Source organism: Suillus discolor (genome assembly GCF_016758755.1).
Source record: "Suillus discolor strain FC423 chromosome Unknown F5147scaffold_5, whole genome shotgun sequence".
NCBI classification, from domain to species: Eukaryota; Fungi; Basidiomycota; class Agaricomycetes; order Boletales; family Suillaceae; genus Suillus; species Suillus discolor.
The window spans coordinates 801,548-821,188 of NW_024541252.1; the positions used below are offsets into that span (position 1 = coordinate 801,548).

The following is a 19,641-nucleotide window of genomic DNA, read 5'->3' on the forward strand; positions in this document are numbered from 1 at the left end:
AGGTGCGTCTGTAGCAAGATCCCTTGACTACTACATCAGGTTTGCATAAGTTAGTTTGCTTGGTGAAACTAGACAAGCCATCAGATGACTGGTGAACGTTAACCGTAGATATGAATGAGAAGTCAATAACCTGCCTAGATCAGAGGGCTTAAAGCGGGGCTTATAAAGTCCCATGCATCATGGTCTTTAACCTAAGGTCCTATGCCGCGATGAAGCAGTTGTGTGATCTGAAACTTGACAATGCGCGGGAACGGGACGCCACGTGATTTGTCAGCATTCGGCAAAGACCGGTGTAAAATTGAGTCTGTTGTGATTTTTCTGTCTACGCCGTCTCTCGCATCCTCCGTCAGTATAAACGCGGCTTCTTGCGTCTGTTCGTTGTAATCTTTAGACTCCATTATCACGCACTTTTGATTCCCTTCAGGTCAGTAAAGTCGTTCAATTTCAGTCCTTGGGTTAAAAAAAAAACAAGTCTCAGCATCATTCCCTCATAATGACCAGCTCTTCCGCTACTTCATCTCCTTCTCAGATTCATCAGAACGTCGTTCCTTCTGAAGTCGGATGGCAATTTGTTCCTCAGTATTACACTTTTGTTAACAAGCAGCCCAATCGTTTGCATTGCTTCTACACAAAAACCTCAACCTTCATTCATGGTACGGAGGGCGAGGATGTCAAGGCATGTTTTGGCCAGCAGGTATGCACTATTTTTATCTATCCATCGTTTATAAGGTCTTACAACTAGCGTAGGAAATCCATAACAAGATTACCTCTCTTGGTTTCGACGATTGCAAGGTCTACATCCACTCAGTCGACGCCCAGTCTAGTGCCAATGGTGGTATCATCATTCAGGTCATCGGTGAAATGTCAAATCATGGCGACCCTTGGCGCAAGTTCGTGCAGACCTTCTTCCTTGCAGAGCAACCAAACGGTTATTTTGTCCTCAACGACATCTTCCGCTTCCTCAAGGAGGAGACCGTCGAAGATGATGCCAGCGAACCTGAAGCTTCATCTACTGCACCTTCTGAACCTGAACCAGAATCAATTCGCGAGCCAATTATCCCGTCTCCTGCTACTGCTACTGTTCCTGCCCTCGAACCCGAAGTTGAAGAGCCAACTACTATGGTTCCTGAGCCCATCTCCCCACCACCTGAGCCTGAACTTGCTCCGGTTGAGGTCAACGGTTTCCATCACGAGCCTGAGATCAAACGGGAGCCTACTCCTGAGCCATCCATTCCTGAAGCTGAGCCAGAGCCTGAACCTCCTGCTCTGATTGCGCCGCCACAAGCGCCTGCACCTCCCCCGCTTGTTGCGCCGCCACCAGTGCCCACACCTCCTGCTCTGGTTGCTCCACCACCAGCTCCTGAACAGGCACCCGCTCCTCAGCAACCAGCTCCTGCACCAAAACCTGCAGCACCAAAAACGTGGGCCAGCCTCGCTGCCGCCGACTCTAAGCGCTGGGGCGCACAGGTAGCCACTGAGTCGAAAGGGATGTCTGAGGTCCCGGCTTCTGCAGCATCCCCAGCACCGCCGGCTAGTAGTGCTCCTTCTCCTGCTCCACGGAGAGAGCACTCGCACTCGCACCCTCACTCGCCTATCGCTTCTGCCAACGCACTCACCACTCCGCAGTGCTTTGTCAAGGTATGCCTTACTTATATAACTATCCATACACACACTCACTACTTTTTTTATTAGGGTGTCACTGATGTCGTGTCGCAACAGCAACTGATAACCCTTCTGGCCCGCTTTGGCGCTGTCAAGGACGTCGAGATCGTGCGCAGCAAAGCTTGTGCATTCCTCGAGTTCACCAGCCTTGAGGCTGCTAAAAAAGCGATCATCGCCTCGCTTCCCACCAACGCTGGTGGCGAGGGCGGATTGCGCTTCGATAGCCCTGAGGGCAACGTCCGGATCATCGTTGAGACCAGAAAGGAGCGTGGCGACCGGCCTATCAGTCGGCCAAGGGGTGGTGCGCCTAATGGCGAGTCCAGGGGTTCATTCCGGGGCCGTGGCGGACCTCGGGGTCGTGGCGGCCCTCCGCCACCCAAACAGTAAGAATGCATGTGCATGGTGGTTCGGAGGGGTGAGGGGTGCTTATCTGCGTGGTATACTTGTTGTCCTAAGCTTATTTCATTTGCTTTTGTCCATGTGGTGGACGTGATATAATGCGACAATCACCCTCGTACTCGTATGTTTTGCTTGCTGTCGTGTTTTGGTAGTGATTCGGTTAATGAATTCGGGGGTCTCATTGTGTTGATCGCCGATGTGACGTCTTAGCTACTTCGTGCTTCTACATACGTATATGAAAGCATGTTTTTAACTATGTAGTACTTGATTGTGGCATGCATCATGCATTCGTCCCTATGCAACACTAGTACTGTCATTTCAAAATTCTTGTTTGGTCAAGTTTGACGATCTCCACGTCTTGAGCACGTCGTCAATGGCATCGACGGAGCCAACGCACGAAACAGTCATCAACCCTGAGCTCTTCAACCAAGAACACCAGAAAGACCAAGATACCTCAGATGCCCAAGCTCAAATAATCGCATCCCTCCGTTCCCAAGTCACCGATCTCTTCTCGCAAGTCACCCAGCTCAACGGCAAGCTCGTCAAGTCCTACGACCGCGTCTCCGACCTCGAAGATCAGCTACACGATTGTGAGAGCTCTCTGCGAAATGCGAGTATCACTGTCTCATCGCTCGAGCTTGAGCGTACCCACCATCTCGCTGCGCTCGATACAGGGCTGCTCGTCGAGAAGGAGCATGTCACTGCTGAGCTGAACAGGCTTATGGAACGTGCAACGGAAGAAGCTGCGCAGCGTGGGCAAGCAGAGACAGCCAGGAGTGATATTGAGAAAGAACTCGATGATCTTAGTGCATCGCTGTTTCATCAGGCGAACACGATGGTCGCAGAAGCACGATTGGCGCGGGCTAAGAGCGAGCGCAAGGTGCGCGAGGCGGAGGAGGCGCTAAAGGGAGCAGAGGAAGCTGTCAAAGTGATGCAGACTCAAATGCAGACTCTGGAGGCTGACAAAGAGGGTGCTGAGCGTCAGGCGGAGGAGGCGCGACTTAGTATGGGAAAGGGCAAGTGGGTCGAGCGGGATGCGCATCTGGCTCAGCAATATCCAGGAGATGTACGGAAAATGCGTTTGGTGACCGTGCATGTCCCCTATGCAGAGTTCATTGCGTTTGTCACGCACCTTCGGGGACTAAGGGTTTCACAGGTCACTTCACCTGTTATCTCCACACTTCTGGGTCTACCCTTCCTCGCACGGTTGCTCACGGAGGATTCGTAAGTGGCTCACGCGTCTTGTTCTCCGATCCATCTGTTTATCGTGATCTAGAGAACCGACCGTTCGGCTTGACCTGGCCCCTTCATTAAACTGGCTCTCCCGACGGAACGTTCTAACAGCGATCCACACAGGGATGCTCATTGTCGAGCCGGTGCCATTCTCATCACTTGTGCAGGAGCTGTATCCCCACTCCCAAACGAACACACCCGTTTCCATTTCATGCGCTCTTTGCGGGACGGCAATAGTGCGCGCCCAATCGCACGAAACACCCCCAAGCCACCCACTCGCGTCCCTCACGCGCAGCCGCAACAATATCCGCCTCACGAACGGCAACCTTTGGTTCAAGAATTCACTTTTCAACTCCTCATTAAGTCATGTGGGACATGACGCAGATATCGAGCAGCCTGAGCAAGTGTACGTATTCCGTCAGGCACCTGCCACCCCTGCCCCAGCTATCGCGCCTGCCTCTCTACCACTGCACACTTCTTCGTCTTCCACCTCAACGCTTTCCGTATCCAAGCCACCAGCACACCCCACGGGGGCAACCCGCACAAGCTCTACTCAAACGCAACAGCCCTATCCGTTATGCACATCTAATTACTGTCTCCTGCGCCTGCGGAGTACGTGTTCCCTATGGGCTTTTGTCCGCACATGCATCGTGGAGCGTATATGGGAGGAGGAGCCTGTTATACTCAATCAGAAGCCCGTGATTTCGAATGGCAATGGAATAGAGAATGCCCAAGAGTCGAATAAAAGGAACTCTTCGCCGGCTGCGAGTGCATTTACGCTCCCTGCGGGTGAGAAGCCGCCTGTGCCTCCTCGGCGCAGGCGGCTTTGGGAAATGGCGAGTGTATTTGGGGAGAGGGCTACTGGCTGGACTGAAAACAAGGACAAGGAGAAAGATAAGGAGAAGGAGAAGGAAAAAGACAAGGAAAAGGAGAAGGAAAAGGAGAAGGTCGAGGAAACAATTAAGAAAATTGCGAGGAAACTTCCGCCACCGCCACCTACCCACCCTTCCGTTCCCCATCTACCGGTCCAAGCACCCCCTCCCCTCACCAAAAGGAGCGAAGGGCGTGGCCATTCGATCGACACTCGCCCTGCCGTTTCAAACGACACTGACAAAAAAGCCGGTTCCGAAGCTGGGACATCTCAAGAATCGTTCACCACCCCCGTTGATGAGATGTCCTCCTCTCGCCCGTTTTCCGTAGATCTGTCTTGTCCACAAAAGATAACACAGCCGGAAGCGCCGGCTTCACAGCCAGAACGCCCTCCCTCCCCACACACCATTCCCCTGCCAGAGACACCCACGTCACCTGCGTTCCGTGCTACATCGCCACCTCCGCGCCCACGTTCTCGTGTGGCCTCTCCAGCTCCCTTACCTTCACGTATCTCTTCGCCGATACCTCATCGCGTCAGTACACCTATTGCTCCGAGTCGATCGAGAGCCGGCTCACCAGCTCCCCCACGCACGGGCTCTCCATTTACGTCTTCCAGGGCTGCTTCACCTGTACCAAATGGTGCTCCACCCGTCCCCAAGCGCGCTCCTGCACGAAGGGCAGTTCCCGTGCCCCCCACTGCTTCACAGACCGAAGTAAAGGAAGGGATTCCGATGCCTTCGACTGAAGTTAGTAAAGATGAGGCCCCATCGAAAGTTGATACGCCTGTTACTGAGAAGGAAGAACACAAACCATCTCCTCACCCTGAACGGAAAGTTGTGGTGGGTGAGGACGCTGTAGAGCCCTCGACGACCAAGCATAACATCGCCGAAACCCCCAACCCCTTACCTGATGCGAATATAAACACAGATCCGTTCCCCGAAAAGCGAGCATCCGTGGATGTTTCTCCCCACACCGTACAAGCGACTGTTGTCGACCCATCCTCCGAAGCTAGCCAAACCAGGCGCGCCTCCCAAGATTCCAGCACACACGGTAAATCTATTGACACAAGTAGTACAAAACGCTCTTCTACTACCGACGAGGAAGGTTACGCCGGTGACGCGACATGGGAGGATCGTACGTGGAAAGAAATTGTACGTTTGAAAGAAGACATGTTTTGGGCGCGCGTTGGGGGCGTGCGGTAGAGCTTAGTAAGTAGGATGGTGTGCTCGCTGCCACTGCTCATTCATTTCATGGTAGGATATATTTGTATATATACCACATGTGCAGATATATGCGTTGTTGTCTGGTCTTGTTGTCGAATTTATACATCTCATCATGACGCTATTGTAGGAGATGTAGGACATATTCCCAAGTACCTTCACACCTGATATCCTGTCCTTTACCAGAATATTCATATTCATGGTCCACCAGTCTATTGTCATGATGCCAATCATTCCAAAACCTAAGTGACCTTAAACCATCAAAACATAGCGTGTCCTGCCATCCACAGCATGCACACTATGCAGACTCAGATAATTGAACGTCAGCGGGAGCATCGATGGAGGATTCAGCTGCGGATTTCACTCTAAATCAGTGATAATATACAACTTGATTGCACACATCTGTGGTCGGAGTACTTCGGCCATGTTCTGCAATTCCACAGCCGTCCTGCTTCTCAGTCTTTCAGCGGATGTTTTTGAGACTTTGAGAAAATTGTGCTGAACGGGATGAGAATCATCTAAAAAGAGATGAAAGTGAGAGTGAATGCTGGGAGCCGGCCTATTGGTTAAGATTGGCAAGTGTGAAGGAGTCTTCTACTACTGACGCGACTTGGAAGATCGTATACGTTCGAAGGAAGACATATTGTGCGCGTGCGGTATTAGAACCTCCCCATGGAATCTTGTTCTTAAGCGATTTGGCAGTCAATTAAAAGGATAATCTCGGCAGGGAGCACTATAAGAAGGGCGAAGAACTAGACAGAATGACAATAGGCTCGAGACCAATCAAGCCAGTGGCAGCCTTGACATCTCAGACAGAGCATGTAGTAGAATCTCAGAATAGTCACGAACCTGGTCCATTCGATTTTATCGCCTCGAAACCTAGGTGACCTTGAAACCATCAGGGTATGGCGCGTCCGCAGCGGCACCCATGGTTATCAAGACATTGCGTGTGCTCGCATCCGCAGCACACATCACGAAGAGGTCTGAGAAGCTCTAATTCATTTTGGCGAAAAAGCCAGGAAGAGCCCAAAGTGATTTGTAGTCGATGGCGTCGTAGCCACTGGTATCAGAACCAGACTGCTAGGAATAAGTCGCCTCAGGCTGCATTGCTGCTATCGCTATAGCAAAGGGTGTCGTAAGTAGTTGACAACGAAGTCGGAACTTGGTTGCCTTGGCGGCAATCATGGGATGCAGTGGAACATACTTTTCCAGGGACTTATTGTTATTTCATTCTGCAACGAATCAATTGTTATTATTTCCTATTATATATACTCACTGCTAAACTTGGACGCCGCTTCTACGTACACAACGCACGCAAGATTATACTACTTTGTGCCTTGCTTATAGTTTTCTTGTCTTTCTTGTCCTCCACGTTCCCTCCTTCTCCCATTTATCTCTAGATGCCTGAAAACCCCCAGCAGGCTCCAGCTGTCAGCTGCAGCACCCTCAAAATCAAAACACGGTGCTACAGTCCCAAGCTCCACCCGCACCGAGGAAAGTTAGATTCAACGTCGGTATGTCTTCATCCTTGCTACTCATTCATTCAATTTAACAATGTCTTTCTCTCAATAGGTACTCAGTATCAGGTTCTCGATGTCGTAGGCGAGGGCGCATATGGTATCGTCTGTTCAGCTGTTCACCGGCCCAGTGGCCGCAAGGTTGCCATCAAGAAGATCGCACCCTTTGATCATTCCATGTTCTGCTTGCGGACACTCCGAGAACTAAAACTTCCTCAAATTCCTCAGTGAAGCTGGCGTAAGCGAGAATGTGAGCGTGTCTGCTAGCCATTCGTTATATTTACGTGCTCAGTCATAACTTTAAAGATCATTTCAATTTTGGACATTATCAAGCCTCCTTCTCTAGACGCTTTCAAAGAAGTTTATCGTGCGTAAAAATACGTTATTCAACCCACATGTCATTCAAACTTTCACACAGTGATCCAGGAGCTGATGGAAACAGACATGCACCGTGTTATCCGAACCCAAGACCTCTCAGATGACCACGCTCAATATTTCATTTATCAGACCCTGCGCGCACTCAAGGCCCTACATTCTGCTGATGTCATCCACCGTGATCTCAAACCTTCAAATCTCCTCCTTAATGCAAACTGTGATCTCAAGGTCTGCGACTTTGGGCTGGCACGATCAGTAAAGACCGCCGAACCATCAGGCACCGAAACCGGGTTTATGACCGAATATGTCGCTACACGGTGGTACCGAGCCCCTGAGATCATGCTGACGTTCAAGCAATATACTAAAGCTATCGACGTCTGGTCTGTTGGATGCATCTTGGCTGAGATGCTCTCCGGAAAGCCTTTGTTCCCCGGCAGAGACTACCACCATCAGCTCACCTTAATCTTGGATGTTCTCGGCACACCAACGCTGGACGAGTTTTACGCCATTACCACACGCAGATCGCGCGATTATATTCGAGCTCTTCCTTTCCGCAAACGCCGGCCATTTGCGCAAATCTTCCCCAACGCCAATCCTTCGGCTGTAGACTTCTTGACGAAGACTCTCGTAAGTCACGATCTTCTCATCTATTTGAGTGGTAGCTCAAACCTTTCTCTCAGACATTCGATCCTAAGAAACGCATAACAGTCGAAGAGGCTTTGGCTCACCCATACCTCGAAGCATATGTATGTGTACTTCTTACTCCTCGAACGCACAAGCTTACTAGTGATTCAGCACGATCCCGATGACGAACCAGTTGCACCACCGCTCGACCCGGAGTTCTTTGAATTCGATCGTAAGTACTCATGTTTGATAAGCGCGCATGCATATTTACCGTATTCGGCAGTGCACAAGGACGATATCAGCCGCGAACAGCTCAAAGAACTTCTCTACGAAGAGATCATATCCTTCTGTCCCGCCCCAATCACCTAAACACACCATCGCTGTCCATAAACCAGAGGATCCATATGTAATACTGTGCCGAGCGTCAAATTGAATTAGGGATAGAAATATGTACAAAATATGTTCTTTGGTGCCTTTTAACTGGTAGTCGTACTGCTTTGCTATGGACAGTACTCATTCGATTTTTTTGTGTATCTCTCCACAACCAGTAGCTCATCGCACGGATCTTGTAATTATCACACTTTTTGTCGCCGCGTCACCCAATGTTCAATATATGCAATTTGTTTGGATGACCAGTGCCTACACACATAGTCACTGATAGTAACCACTCGACGGAACTTGGGGGCCTGTGTGAGTATGTAGAATAGTTGAAACAGATCCGCAGTGTACTGCATTCATGTCAGCGGCATCACGGGGTGCTTAGTTGGGAGGTAACCAGGTTCCAGAAAGCTTCTGGACCTGAATGATGAAGGTCAACCTGTCCTCGAGCAGAGTCAACAGAAAACGATGTCACGGACATTCCAATACACACGTTATCGTCGGGCAACGGATGACTTTGCTGAAGAATGTAAACAATCAAACATGACTGCGAAAGCGAAAATAAGATCGCTGGAGTACGGGAGCGTGACACAGGGTAATTCCTACAACTTTAGCAAGTGCAGCGTAGACGAAAGAGAATGCATATAAACAACTGGTAAAACCGTACCAGATCAAAGCAATGCGACATGGAACTACACGCCAATATGTATGAAAACCATCCTCTGCTCGAGTGGCACTTTCGTCTTCACCGAGCACGTAGCACGGTTCAGTGCCCAGGCCGCCTTCGTGCAGTCTATCACACCATCCTTGAACATATTCTCATAGAAAGCTTCGACAACGTGTTTTGCGACAGCGTCGTCCACCACCCACAGCGTGCCAATGACGCTCTTGAATCCAGAAAACTGTAGTCCAGCTGCGAGGTGAATCACTTCGTCAGGTGTCTCCTCGTCGCCAACCGCGGTATGACACGCCGACAAGAATGCGAACTCAGCTTGCGGAGTGTCGTTCTCCATGATATCGAGCAGCGTCAGAGGTTCGTCTCTCATGGCGAAACGTGAATGGTAAGGCTGCTCGCGGTCCTGTTTCCCATGACAAGCGAGGTGCACCCAGGTGTTGCGTCGCAAAGCGTCGAGTGCACCTGCTCGCGTGGCGTCATCGCCAGAGAGAGTGGTAGTTTTGGCCGTCGTAGGGACGAGCTTGCGGACGAGCTCGAGCTCGCTGTCGATAGCCAAGAGCGCCCCGTCTTGCCCCGCATCCGGTACACTTTGTCCGATTGCAACAAAGGACGGAGTAGTTACATGTGTCTTCATCATCTGTCTAGATCTGATCTGAGCTGAAAGTGTCGGCGTATATGAACAGATATAAACGTCCTCCAGGCATAGTTCCCTCCCACGTCCGTCCGCCTTCGTTCGAAAGGGGTGAGCTGCGTGGAGAGGAATAGAAGTGAAGGTTGCAGTTGGACACAGCCAGATTCGAGACCGGCTCGTCACTCTGAGATCCCGCTGGAGGACGATGACGATGGGAAGCATGATCTCGTCCCATACTGTCCTCAGGAGGACTTGCAATTCCTTCCTCGTCTCCTCTGGTCGCATAAAAGATGCAAGTCGTATCTCCCTGGCAAAGTCGCTCTTGAGCTCTCCAGATGTGCGAGAGTGATGCGCGGGAAGAGAACATGGTGTGGTTCTCCCGAGGTCGGGACAATGATGGCGCTGTACGAATATCGACTCGCAACGAGAATGATGACTGGTCCATGACGTGCTGCCGCTTGCAATTCTGTATACGATGGGGGGAGCAGGAATCGCGAGAAACCTGGGATATTGCGAATTTCAGCTACTGCAGCTCCCCACTGCTCCTGAAGTCTCCTGTACTGAATTGCTGCTAGATCAGCAGCAACTCGGTCAGCGCTGCCGGCAGAACCCTGAGCATCAGAAAGAAGCTTGCTGAGTTCCGAGAACTTGTGAGCAAGGTTGGAATTTGTGACCTCGAGGTCTTCCAGCGGAGTCCGGAGTCGAGAGGCCAGCGACCACTGCTGGCCACGACCCTGCTCCAGGAGTTCGACTGCTTGTTGCAGATCCTCGCGACGTATGGAACACGAGGCTGCATCTACTGGCAGTGACCGTGCATCGCGAACAGCGGTTGCAGCCTCACGCCGTGAGATGATCGTTGATCGTGTCATCACGTGGTTGTCGAAAAGCTCCAAGCAGATTCGGTATGCTTCGAGAGCAGAGTCGTGTCGATAAACCTCAGCTTGGTGAGCCCAGTCTATAGCCTCTTTGATGCGGTGCGGAAATCCTTGAGTGGGGTGACGTGATGCAAGTCTGAAGTTCTCCACGGCGAGCGACAAATCGGCAAGGTCGTGTTGCACTCGGTAACGAGACAGATAGGCTTCCTGCAACACCATGTAGCTGAAATATCTATCCGGGTGCAGTGAAGACAAGGTCTCCAACGACTCCTGGCACAGTCGGATGGCCTCCTCGACATCTCCATTCCTCTGAGTTTGCGTGAAACGATAGCGGAGCGCCGAGCTCAAATTGTCAAGAGTTGTATGGCGACTGGGATGGCCATGCTGCTGTAACTGAAGTGATTCCCGGTACAGGTCGATGGCCTCGTCGAAATCCTCGCTGTCATCTAATTTGGCATATCTGTCGTGGAGAGCGAGAGCAAGGTTGTGGAGCATGGTCTCACGATATGGATTCCCAGGCGGGCACAACGTCAGTGCCTCGCGATGTAGGCTGATGGCTCTCATGATGTCGTTAGCATCACTGTGTTGAGTGAAACGGGTGCGGAGGGCAAGTCCTAGGTTGTCCAATGAGAAATCACGATATGGCGGGGCACAGGCGCAGCCCTTCTTCGTACAAAGAGATGGCTTCATTGAGGTCATGAGAGTTGCCTTGGTGATTGAAGCGGTAACCGAGTGATAAAGCCAAGTTATTCAGGTAGGTATAGTGTCCAGGATGTCCCTGGGGACACAGAGAAACAGCTCCACGACGAAGCTGTATACACTCGTCTAGGTCATCAATGCTACCGCGTTCTTGGAAGCGTCCTTCCACTGCCTGTGAAAGCTCTTAGAGGGCTTTTGGACGGTGTTCGCTGCTCAGAGTACAGAGGTCGCACAACTTGTCGAAAGTGAATGCCTTCATCAGATGCGTCGGTTGGAAGATTGTTGCATGCACGAATCACATAATCGATGCCATTTGCCCCTGCCGCAATCCTATGGAAGAAAGTGCCCTCTGGACAGAGGGGCAATAACTTGCAGGACAGTTGCGCAGATTCCTGGATATAAACGGTGGTGCCCTCCTCGCTGTAGCACCAAATCAAAGCTTGAAGGATGTGATAGATGGATAATGGATGATCGGGGTGGCCCTGCGGACGCAATGCAAGGGCTTCGCGAAATAAAGAAGTGATAGAGTCAATATTGTCTTGAGAGTCGTTTTGAATGTAGCCTTGAAGGCGGGCCCACGCGAGGTTAGTGAAAGCTGCTGCACGGTCAAGATGGCCGACCGGACACTGGTCCAGGACCGACTGAAAATGTTGTACGGCATCGTCCAGGTGAGAGACCGTGTTGCTTGTCACGTATGTGGCAAATCGTTCATGGCCCGCATCTGTGTTCCGAGCAATCTCACATTCACCGACGGACTGCAAGAGGTGTCCTGTCAGCAAAAAGCCAAAACCGTCGAGGTTGATAGCACTCACGTCAAGCAGTGCGCTGTCCTGAATGTCACTATCAAGTAGAACAGCGGCCTTCAGCGTGAGGGAAGGGTGAACACTAAGAACGGTCGGGAAGGAAATATCTACGAGATATGAGTATGTGTGCATGAGTGAGAAGGTCACTTACTGAAAGGCTCAATTCTATGATCGAGCAGCGCATCCCATGATGTTTCAAGTTTTCCAACGACTTCTCCATTGCCCAGCATCCGATCGAGCTCGAAGGAGGCCCTGATCTCCACCGATAATGCAAGTGACGTATCTAATGATCTAGAGACCAAAGATCAGTCCTCGACTTGTGTCTGAAAGTCTCGATGAACTTGTACAAGGTCACAGTATCGGCCCACACTGTAGATTCGTCGGATAATAAGACTCCTATGGCTGAATTCCAGCGCCTGCTCGAGTCGAGATTGATGGACATGTAGATGCCTGCGGGAATGCGCTGGGAGGGAACTTTAAGATTTCTCCCGCTGATGACTGTAGACAGAGTGAGGATCACGAAACAGAAACGGAGGTGGTATGAAGCGAGTCACGTTCGAGTTTGATATACCGGCCTTCTAAGGTACCGGGCATGATAGTGCGATGAAGCAAAACGACAAGGATCGAGAATGGCCCGGGGCGGCGTGGCGGCGTGATGGACAATGACACGTGAGGGGACTGTGGATGAGATTCGGGTAAGACTCAGAATCTCAGATGGGAGTTCAAACGTTTAGGTCATGCTGCATGTTGTCGATGGCAAAGCGGCATAATAGAAGTACGACGCTATATGTAGTATTAACCTTGCATATGACCGTGACGTACTTGAAGCATATGCATCTTCTCATCCCGAAGATTGTCTATCGCAGAGGGTGATAATATAAAGACTTTAATGAAAAATGTCGTGGGAGTCGTTGGGTCGCTATCGTGCGTGGAAGGCCCTCCTCAAACTGATCATCGGTAGAGACATGCATGTTCAATGAATGAGGTGAATGAAAAAGGTAAAAAGTGAAGGCGATACCAGGGCTCGAACCTGGGTTTCGGGAAATCAGCGCTTGTCAGAATCCCGAGTGATAACCACTACACTATATCGCCTTGGATGAGTGTCGTAACTCCACGCGATACGTACTCATTGGCATAAGTAAGGCTTCTACTTCTTCGGATCGTCACCTACTCGAGTTTGCAATTTCACCTGGACAGTTCGATGTACGTCACCTTCAAACACGCATGACAGTATATCCGCAGGAGCACCCCGAAGCTGTGGGGCAGGTGGCTATCATGCCCGTGCGGCGTGCGCCCATGCCTCACCAACAAAGATTACCCTGTGGGGATAGTACCCAGGAATAGTTCTTTGATGCGGGGGCCAAAGCCCAGCGGACCAAGTTATGTAAACTTATTCCGATTTCGCGTGAGATTTCTTCTCATCAGCTGGCCCGGGCATCATTGTAGCGCCTCCATTTTGTTTGAATTGCCGTGGTACAGAAACAGCTAGCAGCCGATGACATGGCAGTCCACCTGACTCGTGCATTATAAACGTTCAAAGTCTTCGGATCTAATGTACCTCTTGTTCTCTCGCTTCTGCGAGCGCTCGGCCAGCATCTTTAATATCGCGAAGCTGCTCGCTACGTACTTCGCTCACGTGCACGAGTCACCTTGGTCTACCTCGGTCCACTATGATTGACGAAGAAAAACACCCATCTTCCGATGAGAGGGAAACCAGATCCACAAGTGACGCTGGCGGCAATAATCCCATCGCCACGTCTGATGAAGAGAAGAGGCTCGTGCGCAAGCTTGACCGTAGGATTCTGCCCATAACATGCCTGCTCTATCTCTTTGCTTGTGGGTGAAATTTCATCATGAGAGCCGTCTGACATGTTGTACTGACGGTGAATCAGATCTTGATCGCACGAATCTTGGAAATGCACGCCTACAGGGACTGACTGAGGAGAACCTTGGTGGCGACCCTACTGGTACACTGTATGATTGGGTCAACTCGGCGTTTTTCTTTTCGTATGTGAGTAATACAGTTATATTTTATCGCCCTAGTTTTGATTTATTACTTCCCAGATTATTTTTCAAGTGCCTGCAACGATAACCTCAAAGTTGTTTCCACCATCCTATTGGATAGCGTGCGCGGCTATTGGATGGGGTATATGTTCCACGTTAATGGCAAGTCATCCTGCTGCTCATCTTTATGTATACATTCTGTCTCTTCTTAAGATCATTCCTTAGCTACTAGGAACGTCTTGTTCATGAACAATTCCTCCTGTGACGTATCTATCAACACTAGTAATTTACCAGCGCGTCAGAGCGGCCAATTTCTGCCGTAAATTCAGTGACGTGTGCTGATGACTTGATGTTTGATTTATTTTATCTGCAGATCAAATAGACCTTTCCGACTACCCTGTTTGAATACCCACCTGACTTCTTTCACATTCAACCATTTTGCAGCCTCTGTCTTCTTTATTGCCAACTTTGAGCCCGAACTATTGCTCATGATGCATGCTATTTCTTCTGCAGGCAACGACATTCAACTTTGGAAGTCTCATAGCCGCCCGCGTTTGTCTTGGCATATTTGAAGCTGGCTTTGGCCCTGCAATTCCACTTTATTTTTGTAAGTCATGCATCACTCAATAAACCCGTGGAGAAACAGGACTCTTAACACAACCATACAAGCGTTCTTCTACACTCGCACCGAAATGGGCCTGCGCATGGCATACTGGTTCGGTTTTGCGGCGGTTGCAGGTGCTTTCGGTGGGCTTATCGCGTTCGGTGTGCAGCAAGTGGGGTACGGACCGTATATCGCTGGCGTAGGAGGAGAGTGGGACTGGAAAGTCCTGTTTCTTATTGAGGTTAGTACCAGTGTTCCATGTTTGGTGAAGGGACGAGTGGTATTTTAAGATGTTGATCCGCTCGCATTTATCTGGCCGGGTGTCATGGTGTTTTACATTCTGGGATCTTGTCATTTTCGGCTGATGTTTCAAATCTCCCTGGTCTTTGACGGTATACTAATACCGTTTGCCTGGACCATACCGCGCAATGTCTGCTGTGCTAGCCTCTCTTGCATTGCACTTTCTCCCTGAGAGGCAGGCATGCGAGTGGTACTATCTAGCGCTTTTTTAGAATGCTGTAAAACACCTGTCAGGGTTATTCCGTTTTTTGATGTGCTTTGTCCTTTGTAGACTTATTGGCTAACGATTCGGTTGTTCCCAGGGAATCCCGGCTCTTCTTCTTGGTGTTCTGACTTTCTTCGCGCTCCCTGACCGACCGGAGAATACTAGATACTTGAATACGAGAGAAAGAGAAATTGCAATGGAGCGCATGAACAGGGGCACGAGCGCGGATATTGGTGCTGTAATCAACAAAGGCAAGCCAATTCCCCATCCTCACACTATGTAGCGAGGGCTCATAGAATTGTCCTACCCCAGAACACATCATGATAGCTCTCCTAGATTGGCGTATATACACCGGTGGAATGATTTACTTTGGCGTGAACTGCGCTCTGGCAAGTATTTCGGCATTTTTGCCAACGATCATCACGACTTTTGGGTACAGTGTGTATTACCTTGTGGTTTGATGGAAGGTATTCTTTGTTGATATTTTCTTTCCAGCCAACGCGCTCGCTCAGTTACTCACAGTACCGCCATATGCAGTGGCTGCCATCGTCCTCTGTATGACATCCTACACATCCGATCGCATGCAAAACCGTGGCTTAGCGGTTGCAGGTGCATGTGCTGTCGGTGCTATTGGTACGTGGCACATAGTTTGATTTATGTTCAAAGTATCCCTCATGTGTCATTTCAGGCTACCTTCTTTTGCTTACAGTCCCCAACAATGTCCACGTGCGATACTTCGCCGTGTTCTGCATCACGAGCGGGACATATACTGCCATTGGCTTAATCATTGCATGGTGTACGCTCTTTATCACTTAACCACGCTTCTCCTCACAACAGCTCACGTTTTCAACAGTTGCACACAATCTCGGCTCTGAGACCAAGAAAGCGACGGGCATCCCGATGTTCATGGCGATTGGACAATGCGGGAGTATCCTCGGCTCGCACATATACCCTTCGACAGACGGCCCGAGGTACATGTACGTCCCACCCTTCTCCCCTCGCCCTGTGTATGCATGTGTTAATTGATTGTCGCTGGTGCAGCTCCGGCTTCGCTATATCTTGCGGCCTCGAGGCGTTTGCCACTGTTTGCGCGCTAGTGCTGTGGGTGTCATACATCTACGATAATGCGAAACGCGATCGCGAGTATGGGCGTCCGGAACCAGGTGCTAATGTGGATACAAGCAAATTGGCGGATAAGGTGAACACTATCTGCCTCTGAATAAATATACGCTGACACCTTCTGTAGGCGCCTATGTTCAGGTACATAGCTTAGTGAGGAGGGACGTACGAATTAGTGACAATTGCAAATATGTATCTATATATACATCACTCTTCCCTATGACAACCTAGTTGAATTATGCACTTGGAAGGGCATCAGTAAAATATTATATTGCTGAATGTAACGGCGCCTTGGCCGCGCCAGTCCCTGATATTTGACTGAAATACTTCAAGATGATGAGGCCATGACGTTGAAGGTAGAAAGGGGCAAAAGGAGTATGTTAGATGAATCGACTCAATGGAAACATGACCTAGGCCAGTCCGAAATTTCATTACTATGCATTCAAAAGCACCCGGACGGGCAGTCCAAGCTCCCGACAAATACGCTCCATGTGTTCTCGCTCCCTATCATTAGCATTATCACCAAACTCGGCATCCGTTTCTTCCAAGGTCTGTACAACATTGTTAGTTATGTTCGACAAGGCGTGCGCGCGTAAAAAAACATACCCGACCCTTGGTCTCTGGGAAGAAGAATACTGTAAAGCGAGTTGAGCGTATTATTTAACACGATTGTGGGGTTTGACGTACAAACTGTGAGTAACGCGGCAAGAGAAAATCCAGCAAAGATAAAGTACGCCATCCCCCCCACATCCAACATTATTGGCGTAACGAGCCCAATGACACTAAAGCATATCAATACAAAAAAGACAGGGTGATCAAACCGCGCACAAGTTCGCTAACCACGTGGTGGATGTAGTAATGGAGATGCCAGTGGACCGGAGGTGCAACGGGAAAATCTCGCTGGGAATTACTGGCGAATACATTAAATTCTTGAAGAAGGTGAAACGAGCAACTCACCCCATCCAATCGGGGCCCACGAGTAAGAGAAGTTGACATCGTAGATAAACACGAAGACTGTAAGATAGTTTAAGATGTTCTGTAGGTCATTATATCATAGTGCACTTACCAATGGCTGTGCGAGCCGCTGCTGCATGTGCTGGCCAATCCTTGCCGTAAACAGTAACAAGAGAACCCACAATTGCCAGGCAAGTAAAACATCCAGCGGCACCAGACATCAACAAAGGCCGCCTGCCCACACTATCAAGCAAAACAATAGCAGGTAAAGTAGCGAGCATCTTTGAATAATAATAATTTAGGAGTATATGTGACGTTGTCCATACTGTGGACTCACGTTTACAATTCCATAAACACCAGTGGCAAACAGGGAAGTAGTGTTTGGGTCGAGGCCCAGCTGGCCGAAAACTGCGGATAAGAGTCAACTCCAAGGTCAATCATTCTAATCTTTCGCGAAGCTTACTCGTAGGCGCGTAATAAATGATAGCCTTTAGCAAAGTAAGCGACGTTGGTTCCAGAAGGATGTGCCACGACTTACGTTTATACCCTGGCAAACCACAAATCACCAAATGATAAGAAAGACTGATTTGAAAACCCACCATAAATTGTTGGAACATCATAGTAAGGCAACCAACAATGAGACGCTTGGACTTTGGCCAGCTAGAAATCAATACCAAGTATTTATTGATTACCTGCCTGACTGGCCCCGCATTAGGATATGCCGCCTTCATGACCTCTCTTGCAAAACGAACTTCAGCCATGATCTCCAGGAATTCAATGCGGACCGAATGATTGTCAGCGGGCTTCCGGCGAAGACGCGACAGCTCCTCCAGAGCCTCCTTCTCGCGACCTTGCTCAACGAGCCAACGGGGCGAGTATGGCATGAAGAGCATGCCAATGCCAAGACACTGCGCTCCCGTAGGTATGAGTGGGAGGCAGAAGATATAGCCAACGCACCAAAGCAGGGAATATTTGGAACGCAAGTGGAATTCTCCACGACGCTTGAGTTTGACCAGTGCAGCCGCCAGGGGGGACATCAGTGTAAGGATCGAATGTAGGTCTGCCATTCAAAAGCGCCCCGGTGTATGATATTTGAGGGGCACATCGAGTTCCCCCGATATGTGATGTACCATATGCAAGCCAATCTTCCAGAAGTGAGCGCATACAGATATATGAAAGTTGACTGCTACACACAACTAACAAGAATCTACGTTTTGTGGTATCAAATTCATACACTCAGTGCTGGATGTTTCACTCACCCCAAATGTGATAGAGAGTTGTTGCAGAGAAACTAAAGATCCACGAATTTTGGCACTAGATATCTCAGCAAGATACATCGGGACGACGTGCGTCAGAGAACCGATTGCCAAGCCGGCCACAGCGCGACCGGCGAACAGATAAGCTATAGAAAGAATCTTCAGCAAGGCTGATAAATGTGAACGGGATAGAACTCACCGGAAGATGTAGCACCTGCCTGGAGTGAACTACCAAGAAGAAAGATCACAACATTGCATATTATATCTACCTTTCTCCCGATCTGAGCCATAGTCGATCACAATTTGTTCTATCTCGCCAAATGATATGTCTCACTTTGTCACAGACGGGGCCGTTCACAATAGATCCGAACCAGGCAGCTGAAATGCGAATCAGCTAACGGACGTTTGCAGCATGCCACATTGACTCACCGAGCAAAAGCGTGGAGACAAACCATCCCTAAAAGTTGTGTAACTCAGACAGGCACATTGAATATCTATTGGAATATTGCCCTTACCTTCAGCGTTGCATTCGTGTAAATCGCTGGGAACTTCGCTCCAAAAGACTCAATGGCGAGCACGTTGCTCACGACTCCCTGATGCGCAGTTAGACATCTACCTACCACTATAAGAAGACGTTTACTAACTCACCTGATCGTAGCCAAAGAGCTGTTAAATATACGTGACGAGGTTGAAGGCACGGCGTTACTAACGGTCGTTTATCTTGTAACGAATAACTCACGAATCCTCCAAGAGTCGAGAACAACGATATACCAAGTCTGCGCCACAAATGTATCCTATTATTCATATCCAATGCATCATATCTCTAAACCGCTCACATGAATTTATTTTCAAAAAGGCCTCTGAATCCAACACGACCTTCCGATCCAGCGTTCTCGCCCTCTTGCTTTGACTCAATCGGATTTAAACGTGGCGATTGAGGCATGTTCTTCCACGTGGAGCCTAGGAGGGAACTGGTATTCAGGATCAAAACATGCTGCGCCTTATAGCGGGATGATTAACTCTCGGTTTCAACCATCAGAAGATGTTATGACCAACAAGAAAACTCCACCTACTGCACTACGTCCTCCACACTCGCACGTTCATCTTACTTCGGTCCGTGATGAGTGGGGGAGAAAGAAGCTGCTCTGCGCATTAAAGCCCGCGGGATCTCGGAATCCATCGTAGAATCACTGGATGTTCTATCCCTCCCTGACGTGAATAAGTCATACAATGGTCT

General features: G+C 49.7%; 6 protein-coding genes and 1 non-coding gene across 7 annotated transcripts; 4 read left to right on the forward strand and 3 right to left on the reverse strand.

Moving 5' to 3' along the window:
• The first annotated feature begins 333 nt into the window (after positions 1-333).
• Positions 334-2,404, forward strand: F5147DRAFT_604748 (uncharacterized protein). The gene is made up of 4 exons (XM_041432309.1): positions 334-424; positions 473-694; positions 748-1,638; positions 1,693-2,404. Exons 2-4 carry the CDS (start codon positions 494-496, stop codon positions 2,047-2,049), a joined length of 1,449 nt encoding a protein of 482 aa, XP_041298117.1. The 5' UTR covers positions 334-424; positions 473-493; the 3' UTR covers positions 2,050-2,404.
• On the forward strand, positions 2,405-5,597 carry F5147DRAFT_671843 (uncharacterized protein). Its single transcript, XM_041435628.1, has 2 exons — positions 2,405-3,285; positions 3,338-5,597. Exons 1-2 carry the CDS (start codon positions 2,435-2,437, stop codon positions 5,364-5,366), a joined length of 2,880 nt encoding a protein of 959 aa, XP_041298118.1. The 5' UTR covers positions 2,405-2,434; the 3' UTR covers positions 5,367-5,597.
• Positions 5,598-6,637: 1,040 nt separating this feature from the next.
• On the forward strand, positions 6,638-8,589 carry F5147DRAFT_671847 (kinase-like domain-containing protein). The gene is made up of 8 exons (XM_041435629.1): positions 6,638-6,814; positions 6,856-6,898; positions 6,957-7,128; positions 7,260-7,261; positions 7,320-7,903; positions 7,957-8,022; positions 8,072-8,132; positions 8,184-8,589. Exons 1-8 carry the CDS (start codon positions 6,785-6,787, stop codon positions 8,267-8,269), a joined length of 1,044 nt encoding a protein of 347 aa, XP_041298119.1. The 5' UTR covers positions 6,638-6,784; the 3' UTR covers positions 8,270-8,589.
• Positions 8,590-8,970: 381 nt separating this feature from the next.
• On the reverse strand, positions 8,971-12,837 carry F5147DRAFT_757976 (CHAT domain-containing protein; the record flags this gene model as incomplete). The annotated part of the gene is made up of 8 exons (XM_041440390.1): positions 12,517-12,837; positions 12,310-12,460; positions 12,114-12,253; positions 11,972-12,069; positions 11,393-11,914; positions 11,099-11,331; positions 10,023-11,040; positions 8,971-9,987 (listed from the first exon to the last, which is right to left on the reverse strand). The coding sequence occupies exons 1-8, from the start codon at positions 12,554-12,556 to the stop codon at positions 8,971-8,973; spliced, it is 3,219 nt and encodes a 1,072-aa protein (XP_041298120.1). The 5' UTR covers positions 12,557-12,837.
• Positions 12,838-12,971: 134 nt separating this feature from the next.
• On the reverse strand, positions 12,972-13,054 carry F5147DRAFT_t25. Its single transcript has one exon. It is a non-coding gene; the product is annotated as a tRNA-Gln (tRNA).
• Positions 13,055-13,148: 94 nt separating this feature from the next.
• On the forward strand, positions 13,149-16,446 carry F5147DRAFT_671853 (major facilitator superfamily domain-containing protein). The gene is made up of 12 exons (XM_041435630.1): positions 13,149-13,798; positions 13,855-13,973; positions 14,027-14,128; positions 14,480-14,573; positions 14,636-14,811; positions 15,173-15,326; positions 15,388-15,513; positions 15,571-15,708; positions 15,764-15,871; positions 15,929-16,052; positions 16,117-16,273; positions 16,322-16,446. The coding sequence occupies exons 1-12, from the start codon at positions 13,633-13,635 to the stop codon at positions 16,346-16,348; spliced, it is 1,491 nt and encodes a 496-aa protein (XP_041298121.1). The 5' UTR covers positions 13,149-13,632; the 3' UTR covers positions 16,349-16,446.
• Positions 16,447-19,489, reverse strand: F5147DRAFT_671858 (D-xylose-proton symporter). The gene is made up of 20 exons (XM_041435631.1): positions 19,241-19,489; positions 19,144-19,180; positions 19,053-19,070; positions 18,920-18,997; positions 18,834-18,861; positions 18,739-18,782; positions 18,604-18,685; positions 18,408-18,550; positions 18,343-18,355; positions 18,106-18,293; positions 17,748-18,056; positions 17,687-17,695; positions 17,612-17,636; positions 17,486-17,556; positions 17,261-17,429; positions 17,152-17,208; positions 17,023-17,104; positions 16,882-16,976; positions 16,801-16,829; positions 16,447-16,745 (listed from the first exon to the last, which is right to left on the reverse strand). The coding sequence occupies exons 1-20, from the start codon at positions 19,345-19,347 to the stop codon at positions 16,629-16,631; spliced, it is 1,701 nt and encodes a 566-aa protein (XP_041298122.1). The 5' UTR covers positions 19,348-19,489; the 3' UTR covers positions 16,447-16,628.
• Positions 19,490-19,641: the final 152 nt, after the last annotated feature.